This window comes from Podarcis bocagei, assembly GCF_964188305.1.
Source record: "Podarcis bocagei genome assembly, chromosome: 6".
Lineage (NCBI taxonomy): Eukaryota > Metazoa > Chordata > Lepidosauria > Squamata > Lacertidae > Podarcis > Podarcis bocagei.
In genome coordinates this window covers 34,238,817-34,255,038 of record NC_138130.1, presented here as the reverse complement: position 1 = coordinate 34,255,038, position 16,222 = coordinate 34,238,817, and the positions used below count along the sequence as shown (strand labels likewise).

Here is a 16,222-nt window from a genome sequence, read left to right as displayed (position 1 = left end):
CAAGGATATGGAATGTTTGCTTTAGCCAATCCGTTGGTGAGAAATGAGGCGTGTTCTCGATATGACAGCTTTAGCCGTCTGGAATGTGTGGTGCCTTTAGAATGCATGTGTCAGGATGCTTGTGGTTGTTATGGAAGAGTTCACACTTTTATCAGGAACTCACATGCCCTCTTGGATCGTGACTAGCGTTCTCCAGGCGATCAGAAAGACTGTGTGCGACTGGGAAGGTGGCCGTGAGCCGTTTAATGACCCTGCGCTGAGGGGAGAGAAGGATCCCAAAAGTGGCTTTGATGTCAAAGTCCCAAGACGGGCAGTGGGCCCCTCCAGTACCCAGGTAATTTCTCTCTCTCTCTCTTAATTCTGCTATGTGTGTCACTGACTTGATACAGGAATTACTGTAGAATGAACCCATTTAAAAAGATTAGTTATATAAATCCTGTGTAAATCTGGATTAGTAAAAAAAAAAAATCTCATGCAGGGGTACTGTCATTTTAATTTTCTACGCTGATTATTCCCTTTCCATGCCCCCTCCCACAAGCCTTTCCTTTACAGCATGTACCTCCTGTGGGATTAATGCTTCTATATTTAAATTCTGTTTTTACAAAGTTTTAGTTGTTTGTATGTCTGATGCCCTCGTGTTTTTATCTTCCTGCACTTAAATGGTATATACCTGTTTTCAGTATGGTGTGTGTGTACACACACATATACACATGTAATGACTTTTCTCTGCCTATGCCTACTGTGGTTTATTGCTGGGGTATTCTCTTCTGATAAAATCTTTTCTTGGCTGTTTCTACTCGTGTGTAGAGATGGGAGAGGCATCTGCTCTGCTTGCATTTTAAATTGTGAAACCTGAAATGTGAGCTGAAATGCAGCTACCTGTCGAACTTCACACTCTTGCAGTGCTGTTCTAAAATCTAAAACATCTGTACAGACATACCTTGGAAGTTGAATGGAATCCGTTCCAGAAGTCGGTTGGACTTCCAAAATGTTTGACTTCCAAAAATAATTCGAAAACCGAAACCATCACTTCCAGTTTTCGATTGTTCGGGAGCCGAAATGTTTGAGTTCACAGGCATTTGGCTTCTGAGGTTCCACTGTATTAGGGAAGACTGCACAAAAATGTGTGTATTAGTAAAAACAACATACAAATGATGTGCAAAACTGCATCAGGGAAAATTGCTTGCAGAATGTGTGTATTAGAACAAATGCACAATAAAGTGCATTAGGATTTTAATGCTGTGTTTAAAACCAAAATCATAAAATGACACAGCAATTGGGAGTGTACTGAAGATTGAAAAAATGAGAATCAGAATCCAAAATTGGCAGATCGGGCCATCAGTACTTGTGAGTACAATTAAGCTGTTTGTTTTTATTTTTTGTGATTATAAAATACATTTTAGTCAGTTAATTTTATTTAACAGGACTTACATACTGCTTAATCATCAAAACCTCTTAATGTGGTTTATACAAAATATAACACACACATCAAAATGACCAATAGAACCAGATTTAAAAAACAAATGAATCTAAAAAAAATAAAAATAAAATCAGTTTTTAAAACGAACATTAAAATCACACATCTATCAGGTTTTCGTATCTGGCTAGGGTTGGTAGTTTTTAGCAGACGCTGGAAACATTGCAGAATTCCAAAATGCAAACGTTGCCACTAAGAAGGATTGATTCCTTCCAAGTGTGGAATGAACATTATTTGTCATATCCCAGTTCCGCAGATTGAAGTGGTTGAGTGGCACATATGGGATAAACCTGTCCCAAATTGTTAAGGGCTTTATTTTGCCAATAGTAACACCTACTAACTGCCAGTGCAGATCTTTGAGCAGAGTTGCAATATACTGACAAGGTCTCACTCCTGCCAGCAATGGTGCCGCAGCATTCTGCATTAACTGCTGTTTCTGGACCCAAGTGCAAAGGAAGCCCCACTCAGGGTTCAATGCAGTAATCCCAATTTTGAAGTCACCGGTGCCTGGACTACTGTGGTAAATCTCTTCCATTCCAGAAATGGCCACGCCTGTCACATCAGCCTCAGCTGGTAAAAGGTGATCCTAGCTATCAAGGCTACTTAGGCCTCGGGGGAGGGGACTAGATACAGAAGCATATCTGCACCTTTAAGGATAGTGCAACTGGCGATTGGCCAATTTCTTAGATGCAGGAACCATTCATTCACAGTGCCTCTTGTCTTCCCAAGATTCAGGCTCACCTTATTTTCCACCCTCAATCCCATCCCTGTGTTTGGGCACCATAGCCTTTCCTTGATTCAGATGTTGTGCAGAATTAGGACCCAAATCTCTTAATGACTGCTTCAAATGGCTTCATATAGATATTAAATATTATTTGGGATGAAATAGTGACCTGTGGCACCCCATTGCGTAACTGCCAAGGAGCTGAAAAGCACACTCCTAATGCATCTCTCTGGACTCGGTCCCAGACATAGGACAAGATCCACTGCATCACAGGGTTCCCAATCCCCATCCCATGAAGGGGATCCAGGAGAATTGCATGGCCGATCTGTAAGGTGTCTGAATTTTTTCCTGCAACATCTCCCTACCTTTTGCATTAAGCACCTCAAATTTGGTAGCCATATTGCTCTCCCTACTATTTTGAAGGGAGATCTCAAACATCTGACTTTATTGAGCTACCTTAATGGGAGGAGGAATGTAACATCATTATTTTATTTTATTATCAATATGCCACCTTTCATCAAATGATCTTAGGGCAGTTCACAGACTAAAATACAAGATAAACACAAGTAAATAACTAAACCAAAACAACAAAGCAATACCACCCCAACCGTCTTGATTGGTTAGCTGAACAGGATGAGTTTATTGATCCCCCCCCCCCACTTCCCCAAAAATCCAATATTAGGAAAACTCTGTAATAATTGTAATATCTGATATTGTGGCTTCTTCAGTATTTTAAAACTCAGTGTAAAGTTTGAACACATAACATGGTAAACGTGTGACTTAGCCATAATGCAGAGATGATGACCAGCCCCACAATAAGCAATAGCATTTTGGATTTGTTCATCATGAACCCATGCTGTGCTGTGAAAGAGTTTTGAAACCTTAAAACTTTCCAAAATCAGATTGTGATATGGAATGGAGACAGATGGACAGGGAAACTCTGAAGTTCGGTGGTGGTGGTGAACTATTTCTTGTTGGTGCAATACTTTGGGTGCAGCTGAAGTAGCTCTATAGATTGTAGTATAAACTTGTCGTCAGTGTACCCCCCCCCCGTGGTTCTCCTTTTTACAGTCTGTTCCACCCTTATCTCTTCCTTCCTCCAGCTCTTCTTCTTTCTCATAGTATAACAGCCTGTTCATTTTTGAGAGATAAGAACATTCCAAACACAGCAGCCTTGGAGCCATCTTGCTGTGTAGTTTTGTGCATTGCTGCTATTAATTTATGAATCGCTTTCCCATAAAACATTCCAAAGAGATTTTAGTGCTACAGCAGGTAACATCTTGCTATGTTGCAACTAGAAATCTTTGTAATTGGGGAAACAAATTCCCAGTGAATTTTGCCCAAGACATTGTGTATCTTTTATGACTTGTAGGGATACGAGAGTCTTATGGGCAGCATTCTCAGCCTTTACAAAATGAACAGGCTAAACAACAAACCTGTCCACCTTTGATGTAGACCAGGGTGGCTTCCGCATACTTCACTGTCTTGCTATTCCTGTCTTAACAAACTAATATACCGTACATTTCTTCTGGTTTTGTATTTTCTCCTTTTCTTATTTACCCATGTGGTTTGTTTTTTTAATTAACGGACTCTCTCTTCTTCCCCCTTTTTTGCCTCTTCCTTTTCTGTTGGTTTTTAGCTCTACATGGTCCGCACTATGGCAGAGTCCTTGAACTCTGCTGAGCTGTTGAAGCAGCTCAGATCTCTGGGAATGGAAAAGTTATTGCATGTGATAAACAAGTTTCTGAGGCAGTCCTACATCTATCCCACTCTTTTAAACTATGGTGGTAAGGCATTACTTATTATTTTTTAATAGTGTGGTGACACAAACTGTTCCATTGCAAATTGTGGGGCTTTCTTCTTCTTTCTCTTTCTCCCCTCACCGCCTTAGGTTTAATGACTTTTGAACTTCCTTATCAGGTTTCAGTTTGAAGTGGAGCAGTCTTTGCGTTGGGCAGTGTGCATCCGTAATGCTGAACTAATGTTCCATATTGTGTTTTTCCCCCCTGTCACAAATGTTCTGTTCAATAACACAGCTTTACATGGTGAGAACCATGTTAGAGTCCCTCATTGCTGACAAAAGTGGCTCCAAGAAAACTTTGAGAAGTAGCCTTGAGGGGCCCACCATATTGGACATAGAAAAATTCCACCGAGAGTCTTTCTTCTACACTCACTTGATAAATTTCAGTGGTAAGATACACAGATGATCAGTGTCCAGCTTTAGCATGTCCTAATACCTCTAACATAACCTGGGAATATGTTTCCGATTTTGTGTGGCTTACTTTTGTTTTAAAACGGTCGCCTGGCTGCTCTTAGAAGCAGGGATTCTGGGCGACATGGACCCCTTGTCTAATCCCGCAAGGCACTTCCTATGTTCTTAATGTGTTGGAACATTGCAAATAACACTGGAAATAAGAGGTTAGGTGCTTCATATGCTTTTCCAGTTGGCACGACTTTCCTTTCTTCCTTCGCAAAAAATTCAGCGTAACAAGAGGTCCCAGTATTGAAATCTGCTTAAAATGGCAAAAACGTGTCTGCTAAGTCCTTTTTCTTCTTCTTCTAAAGAGAGAAACCTAATGCCATGCCTTGGGTAAAACAATTTTCTTTGTTTTGGCTGCCATTCTCTCTACTGTTGGCTGTAATCGGAAGCATGTTGTTTTAGTGGATTCACCTACTGACATGTCTCTAGTCTAGTCGTACCACATTGTGTTGTCTTTCCAACTCATGCTGTTATTGGAACTCTGCTTTGGATGGGAGGAAGACTTTATTCATGTTTATAGTGTTGTCGAAGCGTAATGCTCTTCTCTTTCATTAGCCCTAGTGCCCTTGTTGTGCTTCCCGAGTTCAGTGATTCCCAAACAGTGAATTCGGGACCCTCTAGTACCTTTTGAAATAGGTCCACCACCAGCAATATTGGGCTAGCACAAATCAGAATGACAACAGAGCAGGCAATCTTTGCTCATTTCTGCCAGCTGCAATAAATGTCCATAAAAGCAAGGCTTCCTATATGCGCACATCAGACAGTTTGCTGGAAATTTCTCTGTACCCAGCCCTAGTAAATGAATTGCCAAGGCTGAAAAGGAGACTCCTTAGAGGTCTGAGGTATGCACTTTTGAAGTTTGGGAATCGCTGCTCTAGTCGACTGAAAACACTGCTGCTATGACGAGCTGGAAGGAACCTTTCACATATCGGATAGTGTCTTACGAGCAATTTCACTTGCTGTAATTACTTTCTGCCCCTCCATATTAAAAAAATTGTACTAATTTTGATCAGCACATACCATACGGAGTGAGAGAATTCCACCATTTAATTGAGTGAATAGAAGGATGACAGATGTTGCAAGACAGTCCCCTCTCTTCTGCACTTCCTTATTAACCAAAGCTGGGAAATGTGGCATTCATGGCACTAGCACAAGCTGGGAGACTAGTTTAGAATGTGTGGGCATGCATGTGTGCGCCCCTAAATTGTCTAGTTGGCCATTCTTCCAGTAGTGTTTTCAGTGATGAAACCATTTATGCTTCTGCTGGGTGGTTGTTGATAGCAGCTGTATTTAACTTTGTAGGTTCTCCATTTGAAAACCGGTTTTGGTTTCCTTTCCATGCATAACTCTAGTCACCCTCTTTCACTTTCGTTTGTTCATTCATACAACACCTGCACCGCTAGAATAGTGCTGCTTCTGTGTGTACGTGTGCTTATTTTCTCCCTTGCAAGAGTATTGATTCGGTATCATTTCTTCTTTCATAAGAAACCCTGCAGCAGTGCTGTGACTTGTCCCAGCTGTGGTTCAGGGAGTTCTTTTTGGAGTTGACAATGGGCAGAAGGATCCAGTTTCCCATCGAGATGTCTATGCCTTGGATTCTGACCGACCACATTTTGGAGACCAAGGAAGCATCGATGATGGAGTAAGCCTGATGTGATTCTGTCACTTCTTGTTGAGTAGTAGATGCAGAAAATTCTGATGACGGTGATATTAGAGGCTTAGTGGGGTAGTCTAGGTAAACAGAATAGGAACCTCCTTTTCAAGTAAGAAGTTGAAGGAGGACAGGTGGCCCCCAGAATTACCTCCTCTCCGCTCACCCACTTTTTCCAGCTTCAGATTGTCGGAGCAGACAAACATCCCCCCCACCCCCACCCCCTGGATGCTGGGCTCTGCCTGTTGCCTTCTCAGGTCATCTTCAGTACTTTGCCCTAAGATTTTTCAAGACCTCCATTGCCCACTTTACTCATGGGCTAAGGATGGGTTCAGTTTTACCAGTCATTTCCCTCTTTTTCTGCTTGTAACATTCTTCCTCCACTTCTAACAACCACTTTAGAGCTCCTTGGTTTGGTTCAGAAGAGCTGCTAGGGTACTGGATTGCTCAAAAAAGAACACTCTTGACACATTCTTAGCTACCTCTAGTCAGTCTTTGTGCCACAGACGTTCCCATGGCCTTTTTGTTTCATTACCTTTGGGTAATGTATATAATATTGGAGCATCCCTTCTTCCCACTTGTAGTCATGATGGTTGGAACTGGAGTATTTCTAGATTGTGACTCATCACCAGCTTTGCACAACTATATGCTTGCTAGTTACCAGAATTTTGGAATGGATAACTTTTGCGTTTTGTTGATGGCCATTTGTACACTCATTGTATTCACCTGTGGCAAGTCTATTATGTCAGGGGACAGGAATATTTTACACGTGTGCCTGAAAAAATAACATATTGTCTTCTTTTAGATACGTTCTGTATTCTTTGGATCTTTATAATGACAGTGCCCACTACGCACTTACCAAATTCAAGAAGCAGTTCCTCTATGATGAAATTGAGGCAGAGGTAAGATAATTGAATCTGTGCTGATGGTTGAAAATCTGTTCAGCATCAGCACATGCAATTGAATTTATTATTAGGTAAAGATGAAGAGATAGTGTGAGGAGAACCTGAGTGAATGACAGGCACACAAATGTGTGTTCATAACTCCATAATTTGCATGCAGGGAACAAGCAGTAGTGAATCTAGCACACAGACATTCCTCATGTCTAGGTCATTGTAACAAGATTTCCTGCGATCCAGTGCCACCCATGTGTGATATTATTTTATTATTAAATGCATTTTCATTGCATTTCTACTCACAAAAAACCCCAAGACAGTGTACTGTTTAGGCAGAACAACTCAGGTTAAAATACCTAGTAGAACAAAGCCGTTATTAAAACCAGAGAGTGGAATTTACAGCCTATCAAAAGCCTGGTGGAACGAAACAGTTTTTACAGCTCACCTAAAGCTGCTCCAGCCCTAACTTCCCAAGGGAGGGAGTTCCACTGTTGGGCATTGCAGCAGAAAAGACCCAGTTGCAAGTACCAACCAAGCTTCTCTGGGTGGTGAGTTTGAACTGACTCCATTAAGAAGAATTGTGCTTGAAGCTGCATGGATGTGTGAAGGCCTATACAAGTATAAGAAACGGCCTTAGACTAGGTCAGACTGTGCCTCTCTAGATCAATGCTGCACATGCGTGCTGCTTGTTGGTGTTGATGTGGTGTCCCCTTCGTGTATGGGGATCAGGGCAGTCCTGTTTCTCCCCCGCTTCATACACACACACACACACACACACACACACACACACACACATTGCCTACACCCTAAAAGGGGGGGCCTGATGCAAATGGAGAATGTAGTCTACAAAGGCTGCAGAAGTAGATTTCCAAAGGGAAATGTGCTTAAGTAAATACCGTGTTTTAACTGAGCAATTCATATGTTGCGTCTTCAGGTCAATTTGTGCTTTGATCAGTTTGTCTACAAGCTGGCAGACCAGATATTTGGATACTACAAGGTGATGGCAGGAAGGTAAGTAGTCGTGTTAAGCAACTTTTTTAAGCATTCATGTTAGGATTTTTGAAATGCAGCTTTTCATCAACTGTTCACCAAATGTTCTCCCTTTCCAAATAGCCTGCTTTTAGATAAACGGTTAAGATCAGAATGCAAGAACCAGGGAGCAACGATTCCCTTGCTAACATCTAACCGGTATAATACACTCCTAAAGCAGAGACATGTTCAGGTTAGTAAGTATGTGACATTCTTGGACTCTCTCCACCCCACCCCCCCGGTCTTAATTATCTCTCTTTCAACTTCACTGTGTTGATGCTTGAGGGGCCCATCTTACAGTTGCTTAAATGTACAAGACACAAGCTTGTTTTCTGATCAACTTGGCTTTGGAAATCTTTTGGCAAAGTCTCTCACGAAAGGGTCTGAAAGTAAACCTAGCAGTTGGGTGGGTTGTTTTAAGTCCTGGTTTAAGTCACTGATTGGATTAAAGTTTCCAGCTTTGTTTTCTGAACAAGCAAGCATTCTAACTGGGTGCAATTAAAATACATAGTTGCAATTCAGGAGACTCTTTGGATGGAAGATCAAACAGGATGATCTACTCTAGGTTGGCAAATGTTTCTGACTCCTTGTTTAATGATAGCAACAAATAACAAAAAGGCTCTGTGCTTCCACCCAAATAGGCTGCTGAAATGCAGAGAGCTTGAAGGGAAAGGAATAGGGATTGGATTTGGATGTGAAAGGACTTCAAGCCCAGTTCTGGTACTGAAAACCAGTTCCTAGACTGAGCACGCCCTTGGAGGCACCTTAATTTTAAATAATTGCTCCCACTAAATCAGGAAGGGGGAACTTTGGCTCCCTGATGTTACTGAACTGTAATGCCCAACATCCCTGGCCATTCCTGATAGGGCTGATGCTGTCTCACTGAGCTACTGTTTTGCACCAGAGTCCAGTTGTTGGACCAGTTGGGTTTTGGTCTAGATCCTTCAAGCCTGTAGTCTACCCATCTTCTGATGTATACCACTCAGGACCAGAATACACAGCCTCTGCTCATGCAACCCATCTACCTTTTTGCACTACAGACTTTAGATCTCATTAAGATAGCAATTGTGAAAGTCCTATTTTCTACCTCTATACATGTATGTAACAGTGCTAAGCAACAAGGAACTCTAAAAGGCAAGAGCTGGAAGTCAGTAGGCAGAACATTACACAGAGAAACTAGGTTTCTGTGCAGTTTGATTTGTTAAATATTCATAATTTGCTCATTATAAACATAAACATTTACTGTAATGTATAGAGCAATCCTAATTCTGCCTTAGCTGAGCCACTGCTGCAGTCAAATATGATCAGGGCAGGGTGGATTTTTTTCCCTTTTCTTTTAACAATGATGTAAACAAGATTGTATCCTATATAGGATTGCATTCTCTGTATAGATTTGGGAAACTTGTGTGTCTCTCTGTGTGTGTGTCTGTGTACCTCTTAACTTGATGCAACAATTTGGAATTTCTTTTGCTTCAGCTTCTTGGTCGGTCCATAGATCTGAACCGCCTGATCACTCAGCGAATTTCAGCAGCCATGTACAAATCCATGGAACTAGCCATCGGTCGGTTTGAGAGTGAGGACTTGACCTCCATCGTCGTAAGTGTTGAGGCACATGAGTGCTGCTCAGTTTCATGTGAGGTCAGGAATTGGCTGAAGATTTCAAGTTCAGCAATGTGTCTTAAACCGTTGCTTTCCTAATATTGCGCCAGGTTAATGAGGGAAAGGGGGGAACCCTTTGTAACATGGTACATCTCTTCCCCACCCCCCTGTCAAATGTTACCTTGTCCTTGACTGCTCAGATGTACTTGGGATGAGAGGAGGTGAAACAACTCCAATATTTGTCAGCCTGGTTTTATGGCATGGCTAATGGGAAGCAAAAGTTGAAGAGCTCTTAATGTTAGGAAGTGTAGTTTTTAGTTCAAGAAGCTCCTCTTCCTTAAACCAGTGTTAATAAAATATAGACATTTCACCTGTGGGCATTAATTGGGTCTCTGCGGAGACACATAAACAAACCCTTCACATGCAAAACTAAAGTTGTCTGCTCTTAGGAAGCGATTTTAAATACGAAAGAATGGTAACTCCTCTGTGGATTTTATTCTGCCTTTAAAAAGCATGTAATACTTGACTGTTGGCTTATAAACATGTCCAGATTTTTGTGGTCACATTCTTAAAGCTTCTGTTTTGTTGTAGACTTTGGCAAGATTTTCAATGCGCCCTTCCCTCCCTCTCACTGTCTCTTTCCTTCCTTCTTTATTTATTTTTGCTTCTTCTCAGGAATTGGATGGACTCGTTGAAATAAACAAATTGACACACAAGCTTCTGAGCAGATACATGACTCTAGACAGTTTTGATGCCATGTTTAGAGAAGCCAACCATAATGTATCTGCTCCGTATGGAAGAATCACCCTTCACGTCTTTTGGGAGCTCAATTACGATTTTCTTCCGAATTACTGCTACAATGGGTCCACTAACAGGTTAGTGTCACATATTGTAGTGTGTGTGTGTGTGTGTGTGTGTGTGTTTAATTGCATTTAGCTTCACTGACTCTGAATCTACCTTGGTTTGCCAAATAGCTACATCTTAGCAGTTGCTCCACAAGCTCAGAAGCTTTGTTAAGAGCAAAAATTAATTTTACTCTGAATACATTGGGATTAAAAAAATAATAACGTGCATTTTTAAACAAAAAAAACCACACCAAAAACCTAGCCTAGGGTGCTACGTGTTCAGGGACTTCTAATTGTCTTCTGTGGGAAAGATTACGCTAAGCATGCGCGATCGCTTCCTTTTCAAAGAAGAAAATTAACTCCCTGCAGCTGCAGTGCTCAGTGTGCAAAGGGGAACTGTTGGCTTGTGGCCTAAATATTTAAGAATATACAGTATAATAAATTACAAACATTTTAGTTGCCACCTCCAGCTTCTTTTCATCCAGCAAACGTCAGATGATTTTACATGTTCCCCCCCCCCCACGTGCATTATTACATATATGCTGGTAGGTTTTTTTAATTGTTCTCATCATGTACATTTAGTGAAATGTCATCCTCTATTGTAGCCTACAGTTTTATATGATGAAACTGTTATGCATGAAGAGGAAGCTTGAATGAACAAAGACTTGGTTGGAGGTTATTTAAGCAGAACAGAATATGTAAAAGAAGTAGGCCCTGAGTCGCGATTTCTATGCCTACTTAAAATTCACCTGCTCACCCAGCTGTTTCCTGGCTTATAATCAGTATATATTTTTCTGGGGGTACTCAAAGGTACACAGCATCAGCATCTTCCCCTGCCCCCCAAATGTTAAAAATGTGGCACTTACTGTAACAACTTATTGGTGCAGACTGGCACCTCTCCCCCCCCCAAAGAACACCTGCATAGGTGTTCCCTGCCAACCCTGTCTCAAAGCAAGTCCTCCTTGGCCACACACAGCTTTGTTCTGTGTGATCGAAGGAGGAACAACCTACATTGGCATGCTCCAGGTGGGACACCTGGATGCCTTGCAGGGAGGTTTACCATACCACAGTGTAGGACCAGAATAAAAGAGTGTTTGGCATGCTGTGTATGTAGGTGCACTTATGTAAAGCCAATCCTGGGATCTGTGTGTTTATGTGCACACTGGGTCTTAAGTTTACTGGGCAAAAGTGCATTCTTAATTGGGTGGAGGAAATTATAATCACTGCCTGACCTATTCTTCAAACAGCAGCTGAACATAGTTCTTACACTTACCAAGTTCTGATTGTTGTGCCCTGGAGGTCTTTTGGGAAGAGAATGACCTCAAGTCTTTCATAAATATCAGATAGATCTAAATAACCATGTGCATGAAGGAAATAGCTGCTAGCGGCTGCTACCACAAGAGTACAGTATACTGTACGTGGGTGGCGCTGTGGTCTAAACCACTGAGCCTCTTGGGCTTGCCGATCAGAAGGTCGGCAGTTCAAATCCTCATGACAGAGTGAGCGTCCGTTGCTCTGCTCCATCTCCTGCCAACCTAGCAGTTTGAAAGCACGCCAGTGCAAGTAGATAAATAGGTACCGTTGTGGTGGGAAGGTAAACGGCATTTCCATGCGTTCTGGCTTACGTCACGGTATCTCGTTGTGCCAGAAGCGGTTTAGTCACTGCTGTCACATGACCTGGAAAGCTGTCTGTGGACAAACACCGGCATCCTCGGCCTGAAAGCAAGATGAGCACCACACCCCATAGTTGCCTTTGACTGGACTTAACCATCCAGGGGTCCTTTACAGTATAGATGCTCAACAGCAGTAGTCTTTTCAGACCTGGAACCTCCTTTTAGTCTAAGCATGTTTTTCTTATTCTCCCGCTACTCCCTAATTTATTTGTATGGTAAATAATTTTTTATGGTAAATAAATGTATTTATTTGTACCAACCCTTTATAGCAGTTCTCAGGCTTTTACTTGTGCAACCTCTTGAAACAAGCCTTTACACTAGTGGAGTATTGCACTAGTGGGTTTAGCTTCACTTGCCTCAGCAACCCTCCAGGATGAGGTACAGTTATATATTTGGCATTCAGCCGCTAAATCACTGGGAATTCATAATTCTGCCTAGTACTACTTGATGCTAGAGAACTCAAGTTCGCAGGATAATCAGTTAGATACAGTGGTACCTCGAGTTACAAACGCCTCAGGTTACAAACGCTTCAGGTTACAAACTCCGCTAACCTGGAAGAGTTACCTCGAGTTGAGAACTTTGCCCCAGGATGAGAATGGAATTCGTGTGCCAGCAGCGCAGCAGCAGCAAGAGGCCCCATTAGCAAAAGCACGCCTCTGGTTAAGAACAGTTTCAGGTTAAGAACGGACCTCCAGAACAAATTAAGTTCGTAACTAGAGGTACCACTGTATATAACAATAGGCAGGTTATACACAATCACTATATTTATGGCCTTAGCTGCTGCATCAGCTAGAATACGTACATTTAATCTTTTGCTACAAACATATTTTATTGAGCCAATTGTTTGTTTTCGCTTAAAAAACAACCAACAGCTGCAAACTACACCCATTTTGTTCTGTGGATTTTACATTGATTTTAAATTGTTAACAGGTTTTTCTGCATTTGCAAAAAAGCTTTTTATGACTAGGGTCAAGTATTGAGGTCATTCCTGAAAAAGCATTACGTTAAAACTGCACTTTAAGCTGCACTAACTGTTTGTAATGGTTTGCTTTTGATAATGAAGTAAGATTAAATAGTTGGGTGGTGTGCTATTAAAGCAAGTGGGCATTTACTAATTGCATCTATTTGTATTTGGTCTTCTTTGCATCTATAAGACCAAATGCAAAGGGTGTTGATTTGGGAACATTAGCAAGGAAAAAAGGAAGAGAGGCATTGAAACCGACAGCAAATGCCCATGGTGCTCCTTACAGGATGTACAGTAGCATGATGGCCAGGGCTTTACCTGAAAGTAAGCCCCGCTGAATACAGTGGGACCTCAGGTAAACATGCCTACAGTTACGCTGTAAGAGTGTGAGTTTGAGGTGGATTTAAGCAAGCTACTGTTCCTAAGTCACAGCCCCTAGGCTGAGGTGCTATATAAATAGGTAAAGGTAAAGGGACCCCTGACCATTAGGTCCAGTCGTGACCGACTTTGGAGTTCCGGCGCTCATCTCGCTTTATTGGCCAGCATGACTAAGCCGCTTCTGGCGAACCAGAGCAGCGTACGGAAACGCCGTTTACGTTCCCGCCGGAGCAGTACCTATTTACCTACTTGCACTTTGACGTGCTTTCAAACTGCTAGGTTGGCAGGAGCAGGGACCGAGCAACGGGAGCTCACCCCATCGCGGGGATTCGAACCGCCGACCTTCTGATCGGCAAGTCCTAGGCTCTGTGGTTTAACCCACAGCACCACCCGCGTCCCTCCATAATAAGCAAGTTATGTTTCTGTTTTGTCTTGGATATGTTTATTATCATAAGATTTGCATTTTCCTCACAGAGGAAATAGGGGAGTGGGGGGGGGAGAGTGCTGCTGTACTCAGGTCCTGTTTGTGGGCTTCTCACAGGCAACTCTGGCCATTGTGAAAACACTATATGTAGATGGGCCACTAGCCTCATCCTGCAGACATTTTGTTAAGTTGTGGGCAAACATATCAGACGACACAGCGATTCTTCAAACAGCTCTTCTTTATTCAGATGCCAGAACAGAACTAAGCTGAGGGGCTCAGTCAGCCTGCTTATATAGAGCTCCAGAACAATGTAACTGTTGCCATTTTCTAAAACTATCCAATCACTGAACGTCACTTTTCGATCCTTCATTTGCATACAAAACTATCCAATCACTGAACGTCACTTTTCGATCCTTTATTTGCATAACTATCTACAGTACCCCCCTGCTGGCCCAGGGTGAGAACTTCAGTACATAACACCTTTCTATTGTTCTTATGATATCAAGAAGTAATACTTGATGTCTTATGATATCAAGAAGGAGCAGTTTAGAGCTCCTTACTCATAATGTGATGGTAATCTATACAAAAACAAGCCTATAAGGTAGGCCAGTATTACTTTCCAGGGATACTAGTCCACTTCTGTTTGATCCTTTTACTGTTTTGATACATCAGCGTTTGGAGTAATAGTTTGCACACCGTGTTCTTGTACCGCCTTGTCCAGCTAATACAGATTAGAAATATTACTGCCAGTGCTTTGTACAACCTGTCGCTAACATTCAGTAAATATTTTGTAGTTGTATTCAGTTTTATTTAGATGGTGCCTCTTTTGTCTGAAACTCACGCTTGGAATTGTACAGCCTGAAAGGGAAATGAAAACACTTTAAAAACCTGGGTGGTGTTTTTGTCAATTGCTCCCACCCTCCCCCCAAAAAGCATTGGTAACATTTTGATTTGTGTAATCTACTTTACGTCGACTGCTTAGTGCTCTGCTGATGAAAATGAGTAAATTGCTAGGAAAGTCATCATCCAGAGATTAAAAAGTGGCATGACCTGATTATATTGATGCATGCCAAAAAAAACCCTACAATTTAGCAACATAGCGTAGCGAAGTAGATTTTGGTGAAATAATTTTATCGGAGAAGCTAGAAGGAAAACACATCAGACTGAAGGCGAATCTGCATTATTAATTTGGGTATTTTAACTCTGTAGCTAGTCTCTCTTAGCTGTTTGAACATGTGAGAGAAATTATAAAAGTTATCTGAAGTTAAAACAGGGAATGTTGGTGGGTCGAAGCCAGGGTGTGTGTTCTAAAAGTAGCCTTCAGGAGTGCCTAAACATTATTGAAGATGTCTGGAACAGATCCTTGCCAATGGCCAGTACAATAAAGTTATTTGGATTGGACAAGATGCCAGAAAAAAAGAGTTCAAGAGGACTGTAGAAAAATCTAACACCACTTCTGTTTAGTGCGGGCCATTCAACCACAGTGTGCTATTGATCAGTATATTAATGAGCATTCATTGTAAGAGGCTTTTAAGGGTTGCATCTAATGGTGTACTCATCTGATAGTAAGCTTTCCATCAATGGGAGGGAAGCAGTTGTTGGCAATTCCTGCTCTTCCTTTACCTCCCCCTTTGCTGGTAAATCTCCCCCATTTTGTTGACAGAAACCTTACTGATTAGATATAAACGTGTGTATCACTTACGCAAGAGACAATAGCAAAAAAAATGTGCATAAATACATAGTGAAACATAAACCAAACATTAGTTTGTATGGGATCATAACATCATGTCAGTAACTTCAATCCAAATGATACTCCCTTATGGGAGGAATCCAAAGCTTGAACAAATAATGGACTTGTAGTTAGCATGGAAAGATCCAGTCCCTCATCCCCACCCCCGTTTAATGTAATCAAATCTTCTATTCTGGAGTTTTCATACTATCTACAGTATATATAAATCCTGTGATGCACGAGAAAAGATTTCCCCATCATATCCCTCAGAATTTCAGCTCCACATTAGAAATAAGCTGGCTGTTTTTCCAAATGTGGTGTAGAAATGTAAATTGTTGTGTTATCTTGTTTGATTTATATAGGTTTGTTCGAACAGTACTACCATTTTCCCAGGAATTCCAGAGAGATAAGCAGCCTAATGCACAGCCACAATATCTGCATGGATCAAAGGTTAGAATTTTCCCATACTTGTTTTTTTCTGTGGTAGATGTTGGAAAATTACACCCCACAGCTTATGAGCTATTAATACTTGCACCGTGTTTCTTTATTATCTTCTATCTTAAGCATATTTGT

General features: G+C 41.5%; 1 protein-coding gene across 2 annotated transcripts in view; it reads left to right on the top strand.

Annotated features, from left to right (window-relative positions):
- CYFIP1 (cytoplasmic FMR1 interacting protein 1) overlaps positions 1 to 16,222 on the top strand; it is a 63,915-nt gene that overhangs the window by 25,161 nt on the left and 22,532 nt on the right. The window contains exons 15-23 of one of the 2 annotated variants that reach the window (XM_081196993.1): positions 187 to 334; positions 3,841 to 3,988; positions 5,947 to 6,103; positions 6,918 to 7,014; positions 7,943 to 8,019; positions 8,122 to 8,230; positions 9,514 to 9,633; positions 10,312 to 10,511; positions 16,012 to 16,099. In XM_081196993.1, coding sequence (XP_081053119.1) covers positions 187 to 334; positions 3,841 to 3,988; positions 5,947 to 6,103; positions 6,918 to 7,014; positions 7,943 to 8,019; positions 8,122 to 8,230; positions 9,514 to 9,633; positions 10,312 to 10,511; positions 16,012 to 16,099 — 1,144 coding nt within the window. Of the gene's footprint in view, positions 1 to 186; positions 335 to 3,840; positions 3,989 to 4,237; positions 4,392 to 5,946; positions 6,104 to 6,917; positions 7,015 to 7,942; positions 8,020 to 8,121; positions 8,231 to 9,513; positions 9,634 to 10,311; positions 10,512 to 16,011; positions 16,100 to 16,222 lie in introns of both variants that reach the window. The other variant, XM_081196992.1, reaches the window with a different exon arrangement.